This window comes from Siniperca chuatsi, linkage group LG2 (genome assembly GCF_020085105.1).
Source record: "Siniperca chuatsi isolate FFG_IHB_CAS linkage group LG2, ASM2008510v1, whole genome shotgun sequence".
NCBI lineage: Eukaryota > Metazoa > Chordata > Actinopteri > Centrarchiformes > Sinipercidae > Siniperca > Siniperca chuatsi.
Genome location: NC_058043.1, coordinates 25,463,159 through 25,487,681, shown reverse-complemented (window position 1 = coordinate 25,487,681; position 24,523 = coordinate 25,463,159). Strand labels below are relative to the sequence as shown.

The window sequence follows — 24,523 nt, the reverse complement described above, 5'->3', positions numbered from 1 at the left end:
TGTATGGTGTGCCCTTTAATAAGAGAACTCATGCACCCTCAGGTGTTTCCATTTACTTATTAGACCTGTGTTCAGGTTGAAGTTGCATGGAAGTATGCAGGGAATTACATGATGTCACCATACCCTTTGTACATATAGAAGAATGATAAAGGTGTACTTTTTTCCCATCCAACAAGTGAAACAAAGCTAACAAGGAGAACGAGGAAGATGCCAACAGGCATTTTTTCACCCGAGACATTTTGACACATCACAATGGGAAAAGCACAGGTGTAAATAATAAAATTATTGATGGATGAACTCCATTCATCTTCTTCAGTTTCAGGGTCCTGGTATCGTACATGCTGGCTCACTGTTACACTGTCATGGCTTACTGGGACACTTGAATAGATAGTATATTATATGGTATATGCTTTCATTCATTCAACCTTTATTTAAATCTTGAGGACTTCAATGATGTCGAGAGTACAATTAAAACTGAATAAATACACACAAAAAATAATTCACAAGAAAACAAACAAACAGACAACAACCAAACACAGTTACAATCAAGAGCAGAGTGGTTTGTAATCACGGTTTTAAATTGACCTTTAGGTACAATTTTGCTGAGTTTTAATGTGTGTTGTAAGATTTTCCAGTGTGTGCTGCACAAAAACTAAAAGCAGTTTTCCAAAATTTGGTGTTTGCTCGAGCATTAGCCAATCACTTGAATGAGTCAAACAATGACTATGGGACCAGTTTAATAAGGAAGTGATTTATGATGGCAAGTTGCCATTAAGGGCTTTGAGAACAAATCAAAACCAATGCCTGTCACGTTTATGCATAGGTTAGTGAGCTCCTGCTGAACACACCTAGAGCAAAATGACACACCTCTGTCTATTAGACAGTAGAAGCCCGTTTTTAAATCTATACTGTGTCAGTTTCATTTCACCTGTTTCTGGTCTTCTCTCTTCAGGTGAGGTTCAGTGGGCGATAACCTGTCAAGAAACAGTCTAACGTTACTGACCCATGAAGATGCTTATATAGGGCTACACATACACCAATGTTGGTAGAGATAAGTGTGAGGTCATTATAATATTACCCCAACTACAGTGGGTCAAACAAATTAATATATTATGGTTATCCTTTTTTTAAATTCGGCCCTATGTTGTTGTATAAATTAAAAGCAGCTAGCTAGCCAGTGCGGGATTAACGTTAGCTAACGCTAGTTTGGGGTAGTTTTGAGTATAACCATAGTGGCTTTGCGCTGCTCTTTACTGCAGGCGAGGAAGTTTACCCGAGGTACATTTGCCAAACCAAGTATCCTTGTAGTCTTTTCCTTTGAAAAAGTGAAACATACCGTTTGAAAATACGTCCAATATAGCACAAATCTCCCCTTTGTGTGACTTGTCAAATTATGTTTTCAACGTAGGTTTTCGAGTGCGGCATCTTCTTTACGTCGCGTTGGCGGCGCAACAAGTCGTAATGTGCTCACTGCCGCCCCCTGTGGCCACAAAACTATGAACAAGTTCACCTCTACACTTGCCTTTTCTTAAAATTAACCAAATGGAAAAGGTAAACATGGCCAACAAGTAATTGTAACAACGTACAGCGGGGAAATAAATAGCAATGTAAACAGATTCCAGTACACTTGAAGTACAACATTTAAAATGTGCTAAAGCGACTTAGGCCTACACAAGTTATCAGAAAAACACATACTCCATCGCTTGCCTTCAAGGGACCAGCTCTCACCATGCTCTTGTGAACAGTGATGATGATGTTGAGGAAAATGAAGTGCCAGCTATATTTGTACCACTCCAACATCTCAGCAGTGACAACAACGTCCCCTCAAGACGTCACAGTGGACCAGCTCCAAACTCAGCCTCACCTCCAGTGCTTAGTTTCTCTACTGCTCCACAACTCCAAGAAGAGACATCTGGCAACTTCCATGATGTCTGAGAGAAATATTACCTCTAAAAAAAAAAAAAAAACTGTGGCTAGATTTAAATTGCTGCTTTGGTTTTGGCTTTGAATCTTAATAATCTAGTTTAGTCAGTGTGCAGTGTGCAAATTTTGAATCCACAGGATGATGTTTGTTGATTATTTCTCTCTGTTGGTGCAAGGTTTGCATTATGCCCAGTTAGAGCTATAGAGAGAGTCGAGGAGGTACAGTATGTGGGTGGGTTTTCTGCACACACCAATGTAGAGGTTCCCTCTACAGATTTGCTATCTTGTTATGTTAATGACCAATGCAAAAGCATAGAATAGAATTTTGTATTACCAGCTGTGAAGCATTAAGTACATTAAGCATAGGTCCAACTTTACATCAGCCATTGACATTAGCAAACACACTGAATGTTCACATTTGACACTTTGAAAAAATAATTTTGAGACTAATTACTGAACTTTCACAGCAAGTACAACCCTAAATCTGACAGAAAGTGGCATGATGTGTCATAATAGAACACCAAAATATCATTATCCTGGTTTTTCTAATGTTTCTTTGTGTATATCTCTCAGAACACAACACCACCATAATGATGTGGCCCCACTGCAACGCCACTGAGATTTAGAATTTTCTAGATTCAAAAAGCAGTCTTAAAAATCCCTGACACAATGTAGTCTGAGGCTTTTCCATCGATGAGGCCTTTTCCATCATTGGTAACAAACCAGCAGGGAATATTTTCTCCATTCTTCACATGCCAGCTGAAGTCCTTCTGCCAGTGTCTGTGGAAGAGATAAAAAAAACAAAACAATGATGAGGTGTGAATATGCAAAAAGAAATGCTCTTTCACCTCGCATGCATTATGTGTGTGTGCTTAAACTTCATGAAGCATGTGCACCTGGTCACGTTGAATGTTTGTCCCTTCACATACATGGTGGCATCTAAGTTCTCCTGGACCTCACCTGGACGCAGGTCGGCCACCTCAAACTCAACCCCATGGTAGAACTGACCTGAAGGAAAATAACTTACTTCATATATTTTGATTTATTCAAAAGTAGGAATTAGCAAACATAAAATAGCTACACAATCAATACATCATGATACAAAACTTTCTCGCAGTTGTCTACCTAGCAGACCATGAACCGAAGCAGACAAGTGGTGGCTGTCCAGGGTGTAGAAACCCAGGTAGTCTTGTTGTTCCTGGCGTCTCTTCCAAACCTTTGAGTGTCTAATGACCATAAATTTAACTGACTGCCTCAGCGTCACTGTCAGGCTGCAGTTCTTAGTCAACCTGAAGTCCATGCTGGAGGAGAGACGAAAAATTTGTGACAGCAAAATTGTGATTATTTTATTTCTTTGTGATTCACAGGAGCCAAGTGAAGATTTATTTGTCAGTGTGACTTAAGTATAGTTTAACTCAATATTCAGTGTAGGTTTGATAGTGTACATTTGGTTTTTGATTTGTAGTTTCTACTGATTTTTTTTTTTTAGTTTTTATTTTGCTATACTGTAAGAATGGTGTTTTCTAAAGGTAAAACAACAGAACTTTGTTTTGTGTGTTTACTACAGGTACTTTATTGTGTGATAAAAACAACAAATTAAAAATTATTTTGAAGATGTCTTTACATTCATTTTTAAATAGCATGTTCACCCTGACATGACCAAAATGACAAAATACCTATTTAAATTATTCTATCATTCCAGTTTAAAACGTGTTGTTGTCCAATAACTTTAGATAGTTTTTGCAAAGCAGTGTTACTCACTTGGTTTCTTTGATAGAGGCTGTGTCAGACCACAGCAGTTTGACCTGCTTGCCAACATGGAAGACCGATATGTCCTGAGTGCTCACCTCCAACCTCACCCCCAGCTTCTGGTGGACAATACCAAAACGGCCAAAGTAGGTGTGGGTGTTACCATCCGAAACAACCTTCTTCTTGCCAATAATTTGTCCATTCACTACAAAGCCTGAAAATAATTACAGGTTTGAGTTTGTTGTTGCATCGCATATTTCTCACAAAAAAAGAGACTTGTGCTATGTTTTTAGAACAAGTGAGTGAGTAAGACTCAGGGCTGACCTGATTTTGGGTCTCTGACCAGGTTGAAAATGGTTCCTGGTTTGTCGTTGATGGTGAAGCACAGAGCGTCGTCTCTGTCAGGGAACTCTATCATGAAATGAGGATCTCCATCCACTGCACAAGCATCATTAAAGTATCATGTCAGAGAACAAGCATAACAATCAACCTTAACTGAATAATCAAAATGTCACAGGTATCATAACATTGCATCTGACATGGCTGACCACTAATGATTTCATTTTAGAATGAAAAAAACAATAAACATTCATCATTCTTGTGTTTGATGAGTCTAGTCTACTATGCACCAATAAAAACTTTTAATAGAAGATTTAAGTCAAAGTTGCAGGAACAATAAAAGCATAAATATGATCAAATTATGTAATAGTTAAACTACTGCTGTGAAAATGAAAAGCTGACCATTTGATTGGCTATGGAAACTGGAACCACGGCCTGAGGAACCTGTTATCAAACATAATAAAAGCAAACATCAGTAAAGTTGGTCAGCCCAAAATCAGATTTATAAAGTATGCCATATAATTAAGTTAAAAGAGACGTACCACTGCGTCTCTCTGCTTCCTGTCGCTGGTCTGTGAAACAGGGCAACAGTTAGAAAACGCAGAACACAAAGTTAGTTGGATGTCTGTGGCATGTTCTACTTACACATGCTGATCAGCAGGTTTCTCACAATGTAACAATGTGCTATAAATTTGAAAGAAATCAGCTCCTAACTAATCAAACATGACCGGTTGCATTTCTCTTACCTTCAGTCAGTTTATCAGCGATGAGAAGGCTGTCTGGTCCGTCCTCAGGCTTGGTAACAACCATGGAGGTAACAGGTGTGACGAAGCTGTATCGCAGGGACATGTCCAGGGCCTTGGCTGTTGTATCGTGTTTCTCCTGCTGAGTACCAATGTCACTGTGAGATAAAAAAAGATATAGCAGATTAGTTGGTTGTTTACAGTTTTTTCCAGTTGCTAACAAGCATTGTTCAATACTGAAACCACATTTTCAAAACTCTTCACACAGTCTGCATTACCAGCATGAATGTTGGCCAAACAGTTAATCTCACCATCCCTGGCAGCCTTCAGGAGAAATGTTTCCACACCCTGCATTCATTGCCTCCAGTATTTTAGTATACTTTCAGTATTTTAAAATAATTGCTTGGAATTTGCCGTCATTCTGTTTTGGATGTGTTTGTAATCATTTTGAATGCAGTGTGTTAGCATTAGAAAAATGTGCTGAAAATACACAGTATTTTGCATGTTGTGGAGTACGAATGGGAAAAGAGTTCCTGAATTTTGAAAAGTGTGGTCACTGAATGCATTTTGTCTGAAAGCAATGAAAAATGGTTCACAGTTTGGTCTGCATTGACTTCTGTTTCGCTGACTGTGTGAAGAGTTTTGAAAATGTGGTTTCAGTATTGAACAATGCTTGTTAGCAACTGGAAAAAACTGTAATAATGACATATGGTGCACAAGATGTGCAATAAAAAAAAGTCTGTGCCATTAAATTAGCAGAGTTTCTTTGAGTAATCTGTCACAGTTCACAAAGAAACTTGCTTCAAATCTTGGTGCAGGTACATATGAAGCTGAAAGACAGAATTCAGATGAACAAACCTGTTCTCCAGTAGCTGCTGGATGGTGAGATAGGCCCACAGACGCTCTGAGAAATCCCCAAAGATGTACTCCTGTTCTGGGTAGATCACACCCAAGTTTACCACACTGGCCTTTCCCTGCACCCAGAAGTCCTCTTCAGGCTAGAGAAAGAGGAGAGATTAAATGACAGACATTACTGACAGGAGTAGAAATGAATAGTATCATTTGACAACAAAACTCTTATACAAGAGTCTATAGCCATGCTAGCAGTACTTATCCACAGCAGTGCTTTGAGCTAAATGCTAATGTCAGCATGCTAACACGGTCACAATAACAATGCTAACATGCTAATGTTTAGCAGGTATAATGTTTACCATGCTCACCATCTTAGTTTAGCGTGTTAGCTAATATTTACTTATTAGCACAAAGTAGGTTTATGGTTAAGGTAATGTCTTTAGTTTTGCAAGTATTTTGTACAAAAATACCAAACTATTGGACAAATTCTAATTTAATGGGGCACTGACTTGTACAGGGGTGGCGGGAAGTATGTGCGCACGTACACACAAACACATGCGGCTTCAGAATAGTATTAACTTACCATTTCTGTCTCTACTACTCATATCTTTTAATGACTACCATTACAATTGTCATGGTTTGGGATTTTAGTTTAGTTATTTCCTGCTTTATTTTTGATAGAATCCTTCCTCATGTGTCTTGGGTTACTTTACTTCCTGCCTTTGTGTGTTTTCCCACCAGTTTTGATTGTCTGCCCTACCAATCATAGTTTTAGTGGCACCTGGCCACTCCTTGGACACGCCCCTGGAAAAAGTGTCTCTCAAACAGCAAGTAAGAAAAAATACCTAGACTACGACAATCTACCTAAGTTCAATTAATTCATAATATCACTCTTAACATTCAATATTCAGTCACAGGAACTGTCTCATATGGGAACAAGTGCATATATTGTCTATTCACCACCATGACTAGATAGTGTCTTTTTCATATTGCTGTCCATTTCTCACCCCCTGGGCGAACACTTCCACCAAGAAGTTATCCATGTTACTGTCGGCCAGCCGACCAGACACCACAATCTCTGAGCCATTAAACAACTGGCTGTAGTGGTTTTTGGTCAAAAAGTCCACTGCGTTGTCAGGATAACTCAGGTCCACCTCCAAGAGCAGAGGGCTGGACACCTCCTCATAGAAACCCTGGATCAAAGACACATTCCAAATTTTAAAAAATCCTAAATGTTGGAGGTGCAAACAAATATATCAAACAATATCAAACTTGCATGGAAATTGTCTTTGCTGTAAATCAGTTGTTGTTGTTTTTTAAAGTCTACCTGAAGTTGAAATGCTGCATCTGAACCCTCAAAAATTCTGCGGGCCAGTCCTTTGTTTTGTCTGCACAACACATCCAGGAAGGAGTAATCCACATCATTCCCGAGTCCAAGACAGAACAGAGACATGTTTCCTCCAATAGCAGAACGCACATTCTCCTGGATCATCGGGAGGTCAGATTCTCCTTCAAACACACATATATGCAGGCATACATGTATTATGTATGGGCAAAGCCTTGCAATTCCAATAAGACAGTTACTTAACATACTTTTAACATAGATTTTTCAAGAGCTTGTCAACCTTTTGAAAATTCTGAATTCTATTGTGAATCAAATCTGGAGGCGGCACACTGTATAGGCTACAGGTTCTAAAAATAAGTTTTTATTCACAGACAACTTTTCAGTCCTAAAAGGATCTTCCTCAGGTCTTGACAAACAGATGTGTCAGAAAGAAACCAGAAAGGACAAATCCCTTTTGACTACTTTCTGACACAACTATTTTTCAATGTATCAATGTAATGTAAGACATGTTACTTAATCTACACATAGTGACTTCTGACCTTTGAGAATGAAATATTAGAATCTTGCAAATTAAGATAGCTCACCGGTGTTTGGCATCCCATCAGTCAGTAAAATAATCATATCCGTACTCCTCTCTGGAAGGTTCTTATCTTTTCTTTCTGTCACCAGCATGCTCACTGCCCTCAGTACAGCGTCATTGATATTGGTGGCTGAAAGGCAATGACACAATGAGCAGATTAACGTGAACATTTCTTGAGATAACATTATCATGGAGAAAATCAAGTAACAATTCCTCAATATGTTCTTTAAAGGAATAGTTAAGCATTTTGAGAAATATGCTTTTTTGCTTTCTTGCCGAGCATTAGATGAGAAGATCCAAACCACTCTCATTTCTGTCCACTAAATATGAAGATACAGCCAGCAGGCGTAGCTTTGGATAAAGGCTGGAAGCAGGGGGGAACAGCTAGCCTGGCTCTGTCCAAAAGTAACAAAATCTGTCTATCAGCACCTCTAAAACTCACAAATTAACACTTTCTATCTTGTTTGTTTAATCCGTACAAAAATGTAAGTGTAAAAAGGACAATTCACAGTTTTACGTGGTGTTATGAGCGTGGTCATTTCTTGCTTCGCAGCGCACTGTATTACACCAAAGCAGCACGTATGCATAGGAATACAGAAGTCCCTCGGTTGAGAAAATGTAGTGCCAAAGCAAAGGGCTGTCTGACAGCACGGTAGAGCGGTGAGAATTTTACTTTTATAGCGTTCACTTTACACTTAGACTGATATTGTTTTGGGTTGTTTTTTTTTTTTTAAATTAACCAAATTTTTTTTAGGTTTAACTTTTTTTGCAGGTTAAAATACGTATTACTGTTGATCCCCATTCACAACAATACAGAGCTGAGCGTCTGTGGCGGAGCAGCTGTCTGCTTCTCCAAACTGGCTGCGCACCGACCCTCATCTACCATGGGTAATACGCTGACTATCGACAAGTACCTCATACAACCCCACTTCAAAAAACCCAAACTATCCCTTTAATCGCCTGTTACCTGCTCTGCTTTCAGTATTAACCTCTGTGTCACAGGATGTATGTATAGTAGGTTTATAAGGCAGGGCAGCTGGGAGCAAAGACATTTGACATAAAGATTAGAGTCATCTGACTCTCTCGACTCTTGTTTGACAAATTGTAAAAATGTACATATTTAAATTGGATTTATAGTCATATGAATAAGGAAGTGCACAAAACATTTGGGATAAAAGTTGGAACCACTTGTTGTTCTCTTACATCCACTTTCTCTTAGTTTCCTGATGTAGGCAATGGTTTCAGACAGATTTTCTTTTGCTGCTTTGGTAAGAGAGTCCTTCCAGGTGACAATGTTATTATCAAACAGGATGAGAGCAAAGTGGTCCTCCTCATGGAGGTCTTTCAGAATGGCTTGCAATGCATCCCGGGTCACAGGTTCCCAGATTCACATATGAAGATGTACATACAGTGATGCACACAGTATGGAGCTCATCTACACACAGTCTTTTACCTGTGCAATCTTTCTTCCACTCATTGATCCGCTCCTGTCAATCACAAACACCACATTCTTTGGGACTCTGGCCAGGTCAGGTGGAGCAAAAAAGTGCACAAAGTATCCGTTCACAATCTGAAGCGAAATACAACATTTGATTAAGACTAATATGGAGATATAGCACAAGGGCACAGCTATGCACACCTTCAAATGGCTAGGGACGTAAAAGTAAGATCAGCAGTAAAATACTATTTTTCAGCTTAAAGTTCATTCAATAATGCTGTAAGCTATTTGCCAGAGGTAATGTGAAAAGAGGCAGTGCTCCTGCAGGTCAATCTCGTAATATTGTGCTTCAGGTTATAACTGGGTTGTATGTGTTGCTCCAAAGTCTCTGTTGGCAGCTGACCTGAACTTCCCCTAGCTGCTCTTCTCGTTTTACATCGTACTTGATGATGAAATCTCCGTCAATTATGCTGCTTTGACATCCTGGACATTTCCTCTGCTGCTCCAGTATTGGTGAGAAAGAGATGTGTGCCTGAGAGACAAAGAGATCACATCATTTATGCTTAAAAAAAATCCTCATAAAGTTTGCATAAGTCTATGAACAGAAGGATAGAAATTTTTCTAATCCTTTACCTTTGCGTCTGTGACCGTTTTCTCCACCAGGGAGAGCAGCTCATTGGGGAGGAAAGTTGCAGTGGCCTCAACAAAAGCAATGCCCTGGGGCTCATAGATGTCTGCCACAATCTTTTTCCACACACACATACATACATGCAGATATAATCATTGAGGCAGATCAAGTGTGGAATCATTGTGACCTAAAGTCTCATTAATGTTAACACAAATTCTTCACACTTTGCATTCCTAATACTGGAGAATCGAGCAGCTTTTCAGCTCCTTCTTACCAGGATGTCATTATTAAGAAAAATAAAAGAGGAGAGTGTGTTCAACCTGAAACTCCTGCACCGGTTGTTTGGGTTTAACTCGGGTTAGAATCTCATATCGGCCCAGTTTCCTCTGTAGGAGCTCCTCGTAGGTCAGAATGAAAGTCACGTTACTTTTGGCTGCAATGTTGAAAGACATTGAAAATTTTTCCATCGTTCTTCCAGAAGCCCTGTAATGATGGACATGTATTAATTTAATGTGATGTTCACGCCACCACCACCACCACCACGTGTTCACACAATACAGTAACATGTTTCAGCCCAACATACTTGACCAGTCCAGCAGTCTGTCCAGAGGAAACAGCCTTCGCATACTCCTTCTTGGCTTTCTCTTTCTTCTTCACCTCCCCAACATACACCTGAGCTTCAGTTTCTCTGTGAGGCACAAGGACATTTGTCAAACGTAGAGAAAGACATGGTCAGTGCTCACTGTCAAAAATACAGAGTTTTGACTGACATGCTGAAGTTGGTGATGAAGGCGGTCTTGGGCAGCTCCACTTCAAAGAAGATTTCCTGGGAGGATTTTGCTTTGTTCACAGCCTTGGAGGTCATGACGGTGTGGGCGAAACGAGACATCACAGTGCAGTCCACTGTCACACTGTACACCTCCACCATCTGAAAGGATGGACAGAGAGGGAAAGTTGGCATGCTTTTTGAGTAAAATGTTTTCTTAGGGGCTTCAACATCAATAAATCATAACCATGCAAATTCTAAAACGTCATGTCATATTACAGCAAACAAACAAGGCCGGTGGCCAAGAGAACTGGCAGTCTCTCTACTGAATTCTGGACCAGATGTCATGAGTAATGTCCCGAAATGATTCACGTCACAAAACAGAGAAAGGTCACTGCTCTGTCAACGCAATGTAAGATGAAACTTTTAGAGGTTGTCATACTGGCAAACGCAGAAAGGAATAAAACACAGATGGACAAATTACTTCCAGCATGTTTATTGTCTCCATAAAGCAAAGAGAAAATAAATACATGCCTGGGAGCGGAAGTGGCATCTGGAAGCAATGAGGTTTATAGAAAATGTGGACTTCATTTTGCAAACAGTAACAATACCACTACTGTGAGATACCAGTCATCTTGACCATGGTCTCATGTGTACTGAATTATTACATCCAGGTTTCCCAATTAATTTGCCAATGATTCATGTCTAAATACCTTGTTGATAGGAAAGGTCATACCTCTTTTTTGATTTTAGAATTTTATATCAATATAATTTTTTCCCCTTACATTCGGAGAGTTTGTGCTTCTTTTCTGTAGAGGAAAAGAGACAAAAATATGCAATGTTTATTTTCACAATCAGAATTGTTTTTTCTGAGTTTTGTAGCAGGGTGAAACCAAGAACGAGTGACATATAAACACAGCATAGAATGAATTATTGACAAAAACAGTACTATATACTTTTGTTAGTAAGTATTTTAAGCTGAGTACCTTCATTGTCTTGATGCCCACAGTGTCTTTGGTGTCCTGGAACACAACAGAGTATGACTGCATGGTTATTGAGAAAGGAAAGGCAGGATTGGAAAGAGATGTGCACCAAATGTATGACTATTTGCCATCTCTAAACTTGAGATTCCCCTGAGTGTTTACCATTAGTTACACCCCAGCATGAAAATCATAGATTTTGAAACAATTTTGTACCTATAATTAATCAGCAGTCCCTATCTGAAGTATCCATGCTTTTGATACTCGTCGTGATTTTCATTAAAGTCGCCAGCTCTATGTTTCACAAAATGTCTCTTAGAGCAAATATTGCAGTAACACGTCTGGAAAGCAAGGTGTGGACCCAGAATCCGTAGGTGTGTCTAGTCTTGGATGTGAAGGTCACACAACCAACAAACTGACAGGATAAAACAGGCTGCAGCAAGCAGGCTGGTAGGCAACATAGACAATCTGGCATAATGAAGTGGTGAACTTAGCTTTATATATACTCAACAGGGGCACCTAGTGGAGGGGTGAGATATGACAAGGTCGGTAATAACAGACAGTTGGTTAAACAGACTGATGCGTAGGTGGGTTGGAGACTGCAAGAGGAAAGGAGGAACAGGAAGCAGAGGAGGACGGAGCAGTCATCACAATGGCACATCTCCCTCTTGATCAAAATGCATTATTTTCTGCAGCTGCATTGCATTCTGGTCTATTGACCCTAAGTGCAGTAGAAAAAAATGTTGTCTGCCTCTTCTTTAATGGATTTATTCACTTTTATGGATTTTTGTCTTATTGTTGAACTTTGGTGCAAAATGGTGAATGTTTTGACTTACTACTGTTTGATTCTGAGACAAACAGAGCTGTAGACTTGAGACTTGGACTAAGCGCCCCTACACTGTGGAACTGTGGCCTGTCTACTAGATCTCAATGTGAAACACGTCCACCATCCGCCGATTTCAAGCTTTGTTGACCAAAGACAGCCTGCGTCAAAATTTAGGACCAAATTCTCACAACGTGACAGCTGCACCATTTTTTAATAAAACAAACTTCACCCTCGGACATTCTTAGAAATTGATGGTGAACAGTCTGACACAGATTACTACCAAGATTTTACTAGACCCATCTTGCACATCGTGATATGCAATGAACCTGCAAGGTCGCTGTTAATGCACAGTGCACAGGGGCCTTTAGGACTTGAGACTTGACTGATGTGAGACTTCATTAGACGTGATACCCTGAAGACTAGACTCGACTTGAGACTTGAAAGCAACAACTTTAAAGACAACAAATCAAAAAAAAGATTTTTTAAAAAGTAAATAAGACATAAAACTGAAATGAAATCAGTCCATCTTTAAGAACTGTGTCCCAATAGGCAGGGCAATTTGCAATTTGAGTGATTGATTGACTGACTTTATTGGCCACCTCAGTGGAAATGTGTCTTTGGCCTCTCCCAAGGTACAACAAAATGACATACACTACACACAGCACAACACACCATAAAAATATACAGAACATACAACACTAACACTGACCACTATGGTCATGAGGTGTCAGCTGACCCATACAAACTAACAGAACAGACGTTTGTTTACATGCAAATACTGCATGTGCAACTTATTTGAAATACCTGTGTCAGAGCATCTCTGCGGGAAACGACCAGAGCTCCCTGGGCCTGAGCTGGAAGCCAGATGAAGACACAAACCCACAGCAACATGACTCTCCACACCACTGGCATACCTGGGAAACAGAAGAGCCTCTCCCCTGGCATGGCTGAAAACAAGTAAGGAGGGAATTCGAGACATGTGGGGATCAAGTCTTCCCACAAGAGTTATACTCCGCCCACACTATGAGATGGATTTGGAAGGTGCACGTTGGAGCCCATTCAATTTTAACTGAAGTTGTTGTTTTTCAGGGTGTGCTCGTGTGGGCGTTTACTGCATGCAGGAGTGCAGGTTAAAGGTTGTATAAATCATGCGATTAGCCCATTTTACGAATGTATTTATTTCTTCTCCACGTGCTGAGACGTGAATGAGGTTGAGTATATCACCAAAGTGGAGACCACCAATTAAACCAACATTAATTACTGTTAAATGTTGATAAAGTAAAACAAGAGTCAGAGTCATTATAGGACTTTTCCTTTTGGACTGTTTGATCATGAAGAAATGTTTCACCAGTGTGTCACCAGTCTTTAACATTTATTTGGTATCATGTGGTTTAGGAGTCCTACAGAAGACTTTACATGAACTGTCACACAGTTTTGTCACACTGTCACACTTTTCATCAGTGTTGCACTACCTGCAAACAGTTTGGATCCAATTTTATATCCTGTCAGCCCCTCGCATTAGCAAACACTTAAAGACTAGAATTAAAGCAGGGTGCGTCAGTGTCATCATACAAGGGTTTAGCAAGCTAACAGAGATTCTCACAGTCAAACATCTTCAGGGAAACCAAAGCAAAGACCTGACAAACATTAAACCATAGTCTTTTCTCTCTTATTAAACAATGTTCGAAACACTGAAAAACTGAAATGAAATCAGTAAATGAGTCCATCTTTAAGAACTGTGTCCCATTTATTTCAATACACGTGATTACTGAGGCTGTCTCCCAGTACTTCTCACTATTTTGGGATTTCCCAGTCTTATAATTCCAGAAATTACACTGATAGAAACTGTGAAATTGTCCATACAATGCTGTGAATGAAGCCTGTTTGCCTTTGGGTACATGTTGTTAGAGTATTCATGGTGTAAGTACAAGCAGATTTAAATATTTATTGTATGAATTGTGGTAGACATTGATGTTTAACCTCTTTTTAAACAGTTTTAAAAAGGCCCGACACAATGTAGTCTCTTGCATCTCCATCGAGGAGACCTGTTCCATTACTGTGAATGAACCAGCAGGGAACATTTTCTCCATTCTTCACGTCCCTCCTGAAGTCTCTCTGCCAGCCTCTGTGGACAGAGACAGAAATGTCACGTAGACCAAATGATATTTCAAGTGCACATACAAAGTCATTTATCCATTTGGGATGCACATTACAAGCAAACTCTTCCACACTGAGATGGGACACACTTATCTGAGGCATGTGGTGTACCTGGTCACATTGAGCTCCTGTCCTTTCACATACATGGTGGCGTCTGGTTTCTCTGGGACTTCACCCGGACGCAGGTCTGTCACCTCGTATTCAATGCCATGGTAGAATTGACCTGGAGGACCCACCATTTAAAATAAAAAACATTTTAAAATATAATCATTCTGGCCCTGTGTCTCTCCACCAGTGATAATTGCAAACCACAGTAAAATAATTTGAGCTTTATTATATCTATTCCACTGTAATGTCAAATAGATTGAATGTCCCATATTTTTTAGCATCCCTCTGTTTCTACTGCATGAAGATAGATGAATTAATGCAGACAATTCTTAAAATCTGGTTTTGGTTTAGTAACTACTATAAACCACATTTTGCCGCAAAACATCACAAAGAACATTGCACCTCAGGGTTATTTGAAAAACAAAATCATAAAATCTGACAAATCCAATGAGGAAATTCCTTGTTGAGGACATACAAGGTTACAAGGAACTGTGACGTCATGTGTTCATTTTATTTAAATAATCTTAAATCTTACCCTGTTTTGTGCAATTTTAATGTCTGACATAAGGAAACTATCCAGGTTAATTTAAAGCCACAATAATTATTTTGGCCACTTGAGCATAGAGCAACAAGCTGTTGACATATTATCACCGTATAAAGTCATGCCGAATGTCTTAGCTAACAGTTGCCTATTTACACGTCCAGCAGACACGAAGCAACATTAGCATTTATTTGGAGTCGTGTTTCTGGCCACCTGAAGAATGTAAGTCCAATATTCACTCTCCTTTTAGCTCTGCTTTTGGTCTCCACCGACTCCTGAGGGAAATACCTGACTCTTTAGCTGCCAAATGCTCCACTATGTTCACCAGCTAGTCACTAACTGTGTCTGCCTGTGTCTACGTTTAATGCTGAGCAGGTAGAGTACAGTGGGTTTTTGCACTGAAAACAGCTGCCTGCTGCGTCTGAAAATGACGCTATGAGACGCTGTGACGGACGGTCAAAAGCAGTTGGCCGGCTATGCATTTGTTATTTTCTTTCACACGCCCCCCCTCCCCCCTTTTATTATTTTATTATTCTTTTTTTTTGTCTGCTCTGAAGGGGAACCACAGTACATTCTGAAATGAAATCCAAATAATTTCTTTTGACCTGCTATTAAACCTTAAACCGTGCAATCTACTCTCTGACGTGTGTCACGTTGTACCTAGCAGGCCGTGAACAGAAGGTGACAGGAGGTGGCTGTCCAGGGTGTAGAAACCCAAGTAGTCCCGGTGGTACGGGTGCTTCTCCCACACTTTGTGTAGCAGGATGACAAACTTGACTGAATCTTTTAGAGTTACTGTTAGGCTGCGATCCTTGGTCAAGAGAAGATCCACACTGAAAGAGGGGGAGGGGTGGAAGATGACAATTATTTATCCTCAACTGGATTTTATAATTCATATTAGTCACGTAGAGGGGCAGTTCTCTTTCACTGAAGGAGATAATGTGATGGTGCAGCCACTCACTTGGGTCCTTTGAGAGAAGCTGCATCAGACCACAGCAGCTTGACCCATGTGCCGTCCTGGAACACAGAGATGTCCTGAGTGCTCACCTTCAGCCTCACCCCCAGAGTCTGGTGGATGATGCCAAAACGCCAAAAGTAGGTGTTAATTTTACCATCAGGAGGGATCTTCTTGTCTCCGATGATCTGGCCATTGACCAAAATACCTGAGGAAACAACATGGTATTCAGTCACTCGCTGTTTTAACTGCAGGGTATGATTTACTGACAGTGTCCAACATCTTGGTCTACAAGGAGTATGTGTAGTAAAAAATAAAAAAATAAAAGTTAAAAGGACGCCAGGAACTACATCTTATACTTGTCAATGGGTAAGAAAGTCATGCTGATAATCAGGACTCAGGGCTGACCTGATTTTGGGTCTCTGACCAGGTTGAAAATGGTTCCTGGTTTGTCGTTGATGTTGAAGCACAGAGCGTCGTCTCTGTCAGGGAGCTCTATCATGAAATGAGGATCTCCATCCACTGCAGGTGACCCCAGAGTATAATGACAGTAATAAACAAAATGGATATGATTTTGTTTTTGATATAGTATTGGCTCAACATGCTGATGCTATAATTTCAACAAGACTAAAATGCTACAGCCATGCTAGTAGCTCTGTGAGGCTGTACTTAGAAACACTAACGTCAGCATGCTAACGTGCTCACAATGCAGGTGTAATGTTCATCATGTTCATTATTTTAGATTAGCGTGTTAGCATGCTAACATCTGCTGATTAACGCTAAATGCAAAGTAAAGTTGAAGTTTATGGGAATGTCATTAGTTTTGCAGGTATTTGGTCATAAACCAAAGTAGCCTATTGGATAAATTAAAAATTTGACTTGATGATGATGGAGTTACATGTATAGTTGTGTGACAGACCAACTAACTGACAGACAGACATTGCCATCCCTAAAGCCATGCAGCTAGCATTGCTAAAAATGTACTTACCAAAATATGTGGGTGATGACTGGTAAGTATTCATGTACGTTGGAGGGATTGGAGATTGATGTGCTAGATACAGGAACAATAAAATTCAATTTAAAAAAAAATACAGTGAATTGACTTAATCCCAGAAGTCTTTTTATGCTATATGGTAAAAAAAAAAATGTCTGTCTTACCCACTCTTTCTGCCTGTTGTCTTTGCTCTGTCAAAAAAGCAGATGGACAAAAACAACTTGGTACATTCCACAGTTCAAAATGGAGCACCAGCCTCTGCTGGTAGTCAGTGCTGCTTGTGAATGTATTACAGTAAGGCTTTGCTTTGCAGGGAATAAGCTTAACTGCAGCCATGTTCAGAAAAGCCTGCCCAGTATCACTTTTAACACCCTCTCTTTCCTCCCTTACCCTCAGTCAGCTTGTCAGCAATGAAAAGGCTGTCTGGTCCATCCTCAGTGTCAGGCTTGGTGACCACCATGGAGGTGAGAGGGGTGACAAAGCTATAATGCAGAGACATGTCCAGGGCCTTGGCTGTGGCATTGGCTTTCTCATCTGGGGCACCACTCTTGCTGCAAGAAGGAAAATATACTGAATATAGCTAAAATATACTTTCCACATGTGACACTGGCATTCAGAAAATCACCATGGAACCTATAAATTAATATTACAAGATTTATCATGGGATCATTAACAAAGATTTTCATGAGACCAATGGGAAATAAAGATTTTCAAGCTAAAGCAATTTAGGTCTCAGCTTGAGTGAAATGACTAAAACTGACCTCTTCTCCAGCAGCTGCTGGATGGTGAGATAGGCCCACAGACGCTCTGTGAAATCCCCAAAGATGTACTCCTCATCTGGGTACATTACATCCCAGTCCACAGCACTGGCCTGGCCCTGCATGTTGAAGTCCCCCTCAAACTACAGGGGAGAGAAAAGAAGAAGAAATGATGTCTAAAAAACAGAGTAATAAACACACGTCTTCTCACCTCCGTCTCTAAATTTCTGCCATTTCCTTCTACTCACCCCCTGGGCGAATATTTCCACCAGGAAGTTGTCCAGGTCGTTATCCATCAGTCGACCGGCCACCACGATCTCTGAGCCGTTAAACAACTGGTTGAAGTGGTTGGTGGTCAGGAAGTCCACTGCGCTGTCAGGATAACGCAGGTCCACCTCTGAAAGCAGAGGGCTGGACACCTCCTCATAGAAACCCTGAAATAAATGTGTACACACATTGTATTACATGTATTTGTACAAAATATGCTATATAAATAGTTTTTATTATAATTTTATCAAAAAAAGTGATTACATAACTGTGGAAGAATGCGACATAGCTGGTATTATTTAAATTGAAATAATACCAGCTATGTCGCATTCTTCCACAGTTATGTAATCACTTTTTTTTTTTTTTTTTTTTTTTTACAAAAATCAAACTATTGGCTCAGAAATATAATCGTAGCCTAGAACCCTCCACCTGAAGTTGAAGTGCTGCATCTGAACCCTCAAAAATTCTGCGGGCCAGTCCCTTGTTTTGTTTGCTCATCACATCCAGGAAGGAGTAATCCACATCGTTTCCAAATCCAAGACAGAACAGAGACATGTTTCCTCCAATAGCAGAACGCACATTCTCCTGGATCCTCAGGGGACTAGATACTCCTGCAAATGCACAGATACACATAACATGCAGAAACGTTTAATAATGCTAAATATAAAATACATCGATCAAATGTGCACCCACACAAATATTCAGTATATTCTACAGTATGTACACATTCTGCATGCTCACCAGAATTTGGCATCCCATCAGTCAGTAAAATAATCATATCGATGCTCCTCTCTGGGAGCTTCTTCTCCTGCCTGTCTTTGACCAGCATGTCCACGGCTCTCAACACTGCATCATTGATGTTGGTCGCTGGTAAAAGCACACAACAAATGTATAGTATGAGAGTGTATTTCTATCATTTAGGGAGTAAAGACCACTTGAAACACAACACAACATGAAAGCTAGTGTCACTTGTTTTTCTATTAACCTCCATGGTGCCTTATCTGTTGGACGTAGACCATGGCTTGAGACACATTTTCCTTGGTTGCTTTGGTAAGCGATTTCTTCCAGGAAACGATTTGATCATCAAACTGGATGAGGGCAAAGTAGTCCTCCTCATGGAGGTCTTTGAGGATTTCCAGCAATGCCTCTCGTGTCTACAGAGAGTTACAAGGTCAGAGGTCAAAATGTGTGCATGTGGGCATCAGTAAATTAGAACCACATTACCAGTCTGAACAGTCGCTCACCTGTTCCATCTTTTTTCCACTCATTGATCCACTTCTGTCAATCACAAACACCACATTCTTTGCAACTCTGGGCAGGTCAGGGGGAGCAAAGAAGTGCACAAAGTATCCGTTCACAATCTGAAGGGAAGAAAATCATAAAGAGCAGTAATATAGATGAAAGAATGTCAAGACAAAATGAGAATTGCAAGATCCCCCCACCCCAAAATATAGCTGATTCATTTCATGTTGTTGGGCAATCTTATCACAGATCCATCACTTTTATTTTAGAAGAAGTACGACCACATCACACCTGTTTTAGCCTCTTTACATTGGCTCCCAATGTTTTAGGATTGATTTTAAAATCTTGTTGATTACTTTTAAGGCTCTTCATGGCCTGGCCCCAGATTATCTTTTAGACCTTGTAATCCCTTATGAACCTTCACATAGTTTCCTGTCTGTTCCTGAGTCCAGGATGAAAACTAAGGGGGACAGAGCTTTTGCTATCAGGGCACCGAGGCTCTGGAACAACTTGCCTGAAGAAATTAGGTTGTCTGAGGCAGTGCCTTCATTTAAGTCTCTTCTCAAAACACATTTTTATCTGAAAGCATATCCTGCTTTTACCTGAACTGGCTGTTTATTTGATTGCTTTTGTGTATTTTATTTCTTTATATATCATCATTCACTGTGGTATTTTATTTCTCTTGTTGTGAAGCACTTTGTACTTTGTTTTGATAAGTTTTATTATTATTAAATTATTATTATTATTATAACTCAGCATTACAGTGAATCTGTGTAGTTTTACACGTGAAGCCTGATTTAAATGTGTATTCAACAGATACTGAGTACAGTATTTGGTGACAGCTGACCTGAATGTCCCCGAGGCTCTTTGCTCGGTTCACATCATACTTGATGACAAAATCTCCGTCGATGAGTGTTCCATCACAACCTGGACACTTCCTCTGCTGCTCCATAGTAGGTGAGAAAGCGATGCGTGCCTGACAATGGGATACATACGATCAGTTTAGCTCACTCTTAATTCTTGGGTCAGTAATTTTATTGAATGTTAAGAAAAGGAAATGAGACAAAGATCATTTTGAAAACTGAAAAAGAGTTGGGATTCAGGAACTGCAAGTCAGGCACAGACAATTTCTTACAAGGTCTGTTGTATCATGTACCTTTTTGTCTGTGACAGTTTTCTCCACCAGAGGGAGCAGATCGTTGGAAAGAAAGGTTGCATGGGCATCAACATAAGAAATGCCCTGAGGCTCATAGATGTTTGTTACAATCTGTCGCCACACAGGCAAACACACACACACACACACAGAGAGAGAGAGAGAGAGAGAGAGAGAGAGAGAGAGATCATTGGTAAGGTAAACCACTCATTTAGAATATCTGAAATTACAAGGAAATGACCAAGAGCCAGGATTTTAACATGAACATGGATTCACCTGAAACTCCTGCACAAGTTGTTTGGGTTTAACTCGAGTCAGAATCTCATACTGGCCCAGTTTCCTCTGTAGGAGCTCCTCGTAGGTCAGAATGAAAGTCACGTTACTTTTGGCTGCAATGTTGACAGACACTGAAAACTTCTCCATTTTTCTTCCAGAAACCCTGTAATACAAAACACACATAATTGACAGCCTCTAATGTTGAAATGATCAATTTAGGAAATCCATAAAAATGTGGATACAGTATGTTTCTCTGTGTGTTTTTGTGCTCACTATACTGGGTTTAAGTATGTTTCATCTTGACTGACTCACTTGACCAGTCCAGCAGTCTGTCCAGAGGAAACAGCCTTATCATACTGTTTCTTGGCTTTCTCTTTCTCCTTCACCTCCCCAACATACACCTGAGCTTCAATTTCCCTGTGAGGCACAAAGGTGGAGAACGACATCATGCAACTTAAGGAAAATAACTGTATCATTAAGAAAAATCAGCTTTAGAGCACAACTGGTAAAGGAAGCAGGGATAAATACTGTCAGACACAAATGGTCACAATGCACGTAGGAATGTGGACAGAGTGGAAATCAGAGTGGAGGCAGACTGACATGCTGAAGTTGGTGATGAAGGCGGTCTTGGGCAGCTCCACTTCAAAGAAGATTTCCTGGGAGGAGTTTGCTTTGTTCACAGCCTTGGAGGTCATGACGGTGTGGGCGAAACGAGACGTCACAGTGCAGTCCACTGTCACACTGTACACCTCCACCTGAGACAAAAAAGGGAGGGAGGAAGAGATGGAAAGATTTAAACACTAATGAATTTGGAAAGCCTCCTATCACAAGCACTTCACATACAGCATTTTCATACGGTGAAATACTGTGAGATCTGTTATTTTTATGTCATTTCAAACTGAATAGTTTTTTGCAGCTAGGTCCAGTCCACAGCATGCTGCCAAAATGCAGTTTTTAAATGAAGGTTGTTATTATTAAGGGAAAACAAAATCCAAACTTACATGGCCCTGTGTGAAAAAGTGACTGCCCCCTAAACCTAATAAATGGTTGGGCCACACTTAGCAGCACACTTAAGTGTGACAAACATGCAAAAAAATAAGAAATCAGGAAGTGGGCAAACACTTTTGCACACCACTGTATGTCACTGATTCCACTTCGCGAGTATTGTTATAAGATAGACTGGGTGAGTCAACCTGGGTGTTGTATGCTCTAATCAGGGATAGTGTGGATATTTAAAGACAAAGCTCTTTTTCAGTCAGTTCAGTTATTCTCAAACTTTTTTTTTAAATCAATCATTTATTGGCTAGTGACCTTTTCTACTATTTGCTGGTTCCACAACCTGTCAGTGATTGACCAAACCAGCCTGAACAGTGATGTTAAGATCTGTTCAAAGATTAATGGGGTCAAACAGAGGGATCTGAGTTATTTTTGTGACCAACAAGTCACAGTCAAGGAAATTAATGAGCATATTGAACTTACCTGAACACATTTTATGTGAATTCTCATTGCTTCCTTCAGGATGCCGTTTTTTTTTTGTATTTCTTACCAATTCCAAATATATTTTTAAGCTTGTAGTCTTTCTGGTTGTTAGTTTGGTGATTATTAGTGTTTTTCCTTTCTTCTCCTATACATTGTGTGTGCATCTGTTGATCTGGGTGGTGAGTTGCTGCATATGATTGCCCTTACATGTTAAATAAAGTTATATTGAATTGAATATTTCTCATCATCAGTATCAGAAGGTTTACACATACGAGGAATTTGCATTGGTATTTTGGTGCCTGACAATAAATATAGTAGAAATATAAAGAAGTATAAAGCAACATAAAGCAAGTACCACAGGTCAAGAATCGTAAAAGAAACAGTTTTTGTGGCGTGAGGTTTTGGTCCTGATGTACTGCAGCCTCCTGCCAGAGGGGGGTGTCTGAAACTCTTTGTGTATGGGGTGGGAGGGATCAGCCACAATCTTTCCTGCACGCCTCGAGGTCCTGAGCTGATGTTCAGCTCCCACTTGAGGTCCTGAGTGATGATGGTGCCCAGGAAGCGGAAGGACTCACACAGGGTGATGGGGTCGGGTGGGGCTGGGCTCTTTCTGAAATCCACAACCATCTCTGCTGTCTTTAAAGTGTTGAGCTCCAGGTTGCTCTGACTGCACCAGGTCACGAGGTGGTCAATCTCCCACCTGTAGGCAGACTCATCCCCATCATTATAATCAATAGAGACAGTAGGCGATGTGGGGGGGGGGCATCCCCCTTGTTAGCAAAATGGCCAAAATGCCAACCCCACCCCCCAGTAACAGAGAGAGTGCTGGGACAGAGGGGTTGTTTAGTTGAACGTGGTAGTCTAGTCTGCCTGACTCTGATCCTTTATCTGACTGAGGTTTGTGCAAGTTGGACTCTATGGCCCCGAACACGGCTCTGAAATATCAGTAGCCAAACTATAATTTGTATTGATAAGACCATGCCACTGGGTGTGGTGCTGAAGTAGCAGACGGATTTGTAATTGCTCCTTTTTCTTTCAGTCTCACCCTTCTGTCAGTTTTGTCTTGGATCTATAATATTCTCAAAACTATATAAGCTACTATAAATACTCAATTCTATACTATATATATGTAGAGTAGTGTCACCTTCATGATGAAAGTGACGAGTAGCAACATGTAATCGGGAGGAGCTCCCATTGGGCCATCCCCCATGTTAAAAATGAACAAATCACCGACTGAATAGAGATACAAACAGATTATTTTCTTACCATGGCCTCATCTGTACTTCTTTTCTGTAACAAAAAAAAGGAAAAGGGAAATTATATTATTTAAGACTGCGCAAAGCTGTAAATTTCACTGCCATTGTTGTTTTATGCTTTTTAATAATATGAATGATCTATGTACCTCTTTAAAAATAGCCTTATTTATTTTATTTTAAGTTATGTAATATGATTAAGTAACGAATACTGACATTTAACAACGACTTTACATTTTCACCATAATATAAAAGAACTATCTGTCTGTTAAGAGTTTCTGCCAAGTACCTGCAGTGATCTGGCAGCTCCGCTTGTCTCCTAAAATACAAATACAGCAGAGTAAATCAACATGGTGCCAAAATATTAGAAAAAAAACACTGGCATAATATGAACTAGCTTGTAAGAAAAACTTTTGTGTCACACATATACATACAAACAAGAGAAGTTTGATGGAGTAATGTGATAGGAAAACTGAGCAGGATTTAGGTTGTAAACTTGTACTGAAGGAGCACAGTTAGTGCTGAAGAAAACAGACTAGTGGCTAACCCTGGAACTACCAGATAAAATGAACACTGGCAAAATTGAACTATAAAACTATGTGATTTCAAATTAAGATCAGAGTACACAAATGTCAGTGTGTGAAGTTACCCGCAGAGCTTCATGGTACCCAGAGATGACCAGAGCCCCCCGAGCCAGGCCAGGCAGCCAGAGGCAGGCGCTGCCCCACAGCAGCAGCAGTCGAACACCCAGCAGTCCAGACATGACAAACTGAACACTGGCTGACTTCACTGCTGAGGAAAAAGCTCTCTGCCCAGGGGGAGGGACAAAAAGTGTGTATGTGTGTGTGTTGTCCTGGAGTATTGACCAACAGACCTGAGCTCAGTGTGTAGCAGGCTCTGAGATACAAATGTTTGCTTGTAAAGTGTAAAGTAAGTATCTGTGCTCAGGCTGAAAGTGTGTGAATGTTGGTAGGACTGACACCAAACTTACACCTAACTAGATGTTTGGCAACATGACAAGCTTGACACTCAGAGCGCCAAGTCTAAAGGAAAGTATATAGTATATAGTAATATAGTATATTTATTTATGCTGCTTTGCTTAGTACTTCTATTCCTGTGTGCATTGACGTGATAGTGAGCTGTTGTAACAAAAGAGTTTCCCCTCGGGGAT

At 40.2% G+C, this 24,523-nt stretch overlaps 2 protein-coding genes across 3 annotated transcripts; both read right to left on the bottom strand.

The window, feature by feature from the left end:
• On the bottom strand, positions 1-13,338 carry LOC122865422 (inter-alpha-trypsin inhibitor heavy chain H3-like). Its single transcript, XM_044173828.1, has 21 exons — positions 12,974-13,338; positions 11,350-11,385; positions 11,149-11,172; positions 10,368-10,525; positions 10,181-10,285; positions 9,918-10,080; positions 9,603-9,713; positions 9,373-9,501; positions 8,985-9,018; positions 7,536-7,661; positions 6,934-7,115; positions 6,614-6,799; positions 5,613-5,752; positions 4,758-4,912; positions 4,554-4,583; positions 4,414-4,455; positions 3,997-4,110; positions 3,685-3,886; positions 3,049-3,224; positions 2,820-2,931; positions 1-2,703 (listed from the first exon to the last, which is right to left on the bottom strand). Exons 1-21 carry the CDS (start codon positions 13,112-13,114, stop codon positions 2,562-2,564), a joined length of 2,508 nt encoding a protein of 835 aa, XP_044029763.1. The 5' UTR covers positions 13,115-13,338; the 3' UTR covers positions 1-2,561.
• A 186-nt stretch (positions 13,339-13,524) lies between these two features.
• On the bottom strand, positions 13,525-24,156 carry LOC122865412 (inter-alpha-trypsin inhibitor heavy chain H3-like). 2 transcript variants are annotated; one of them, XM_044173806.1, is made up of 22 exons: positions 24,002-24,156; positions 23,642-23,671; positions 23,366-23,389; positions 21,221-21,375; positions 20,933-21,037; positions 20,621-20,783; positions 20,348-20,458; positions 20,039-20,167; positions 19,194-19,310; positions 18,935-19,103; positions 18,691-18,816; positions 18,379-18,560; positions 17,931-18,116; positions 17,686-17,825; positions 17,315-17,475; positions 17,089-17,115; positions 16,919-16,981; positions 16,339-16,452; positions 15,937-16,138; positions 15,636-15,808; positions 14,438-14,549; positions 13,525-14,294 (listed from the first exon to the last, which is right to left on the bottom strand). In XM_044173806.1, exons 1-22 carry the CDS (start codon positions 24,113-24,115, stop codon positions 14,156-14,158), a joined length of 2,742 nt encoding a protein of 913 aa, XP_044029741.1. In that variant the 5' UTR covers positions 24,116-24,156; the 3' UTR covers positions 13,525-14,155. The 2 variants fall into 2 exon arrangements, with proteins under 2 accessions (XP_044029741.1, XP_044029750.1); XM_044173815.1 differs by lacking the exons at positions 23,366-23,389; positions 23,642-23,671; positions 24,002-24,156 and adding an exon at positions 22,455-22,767.
• Between the last annotated feature and the right edge of the window lie 367 nt (positions 24,157-24,523).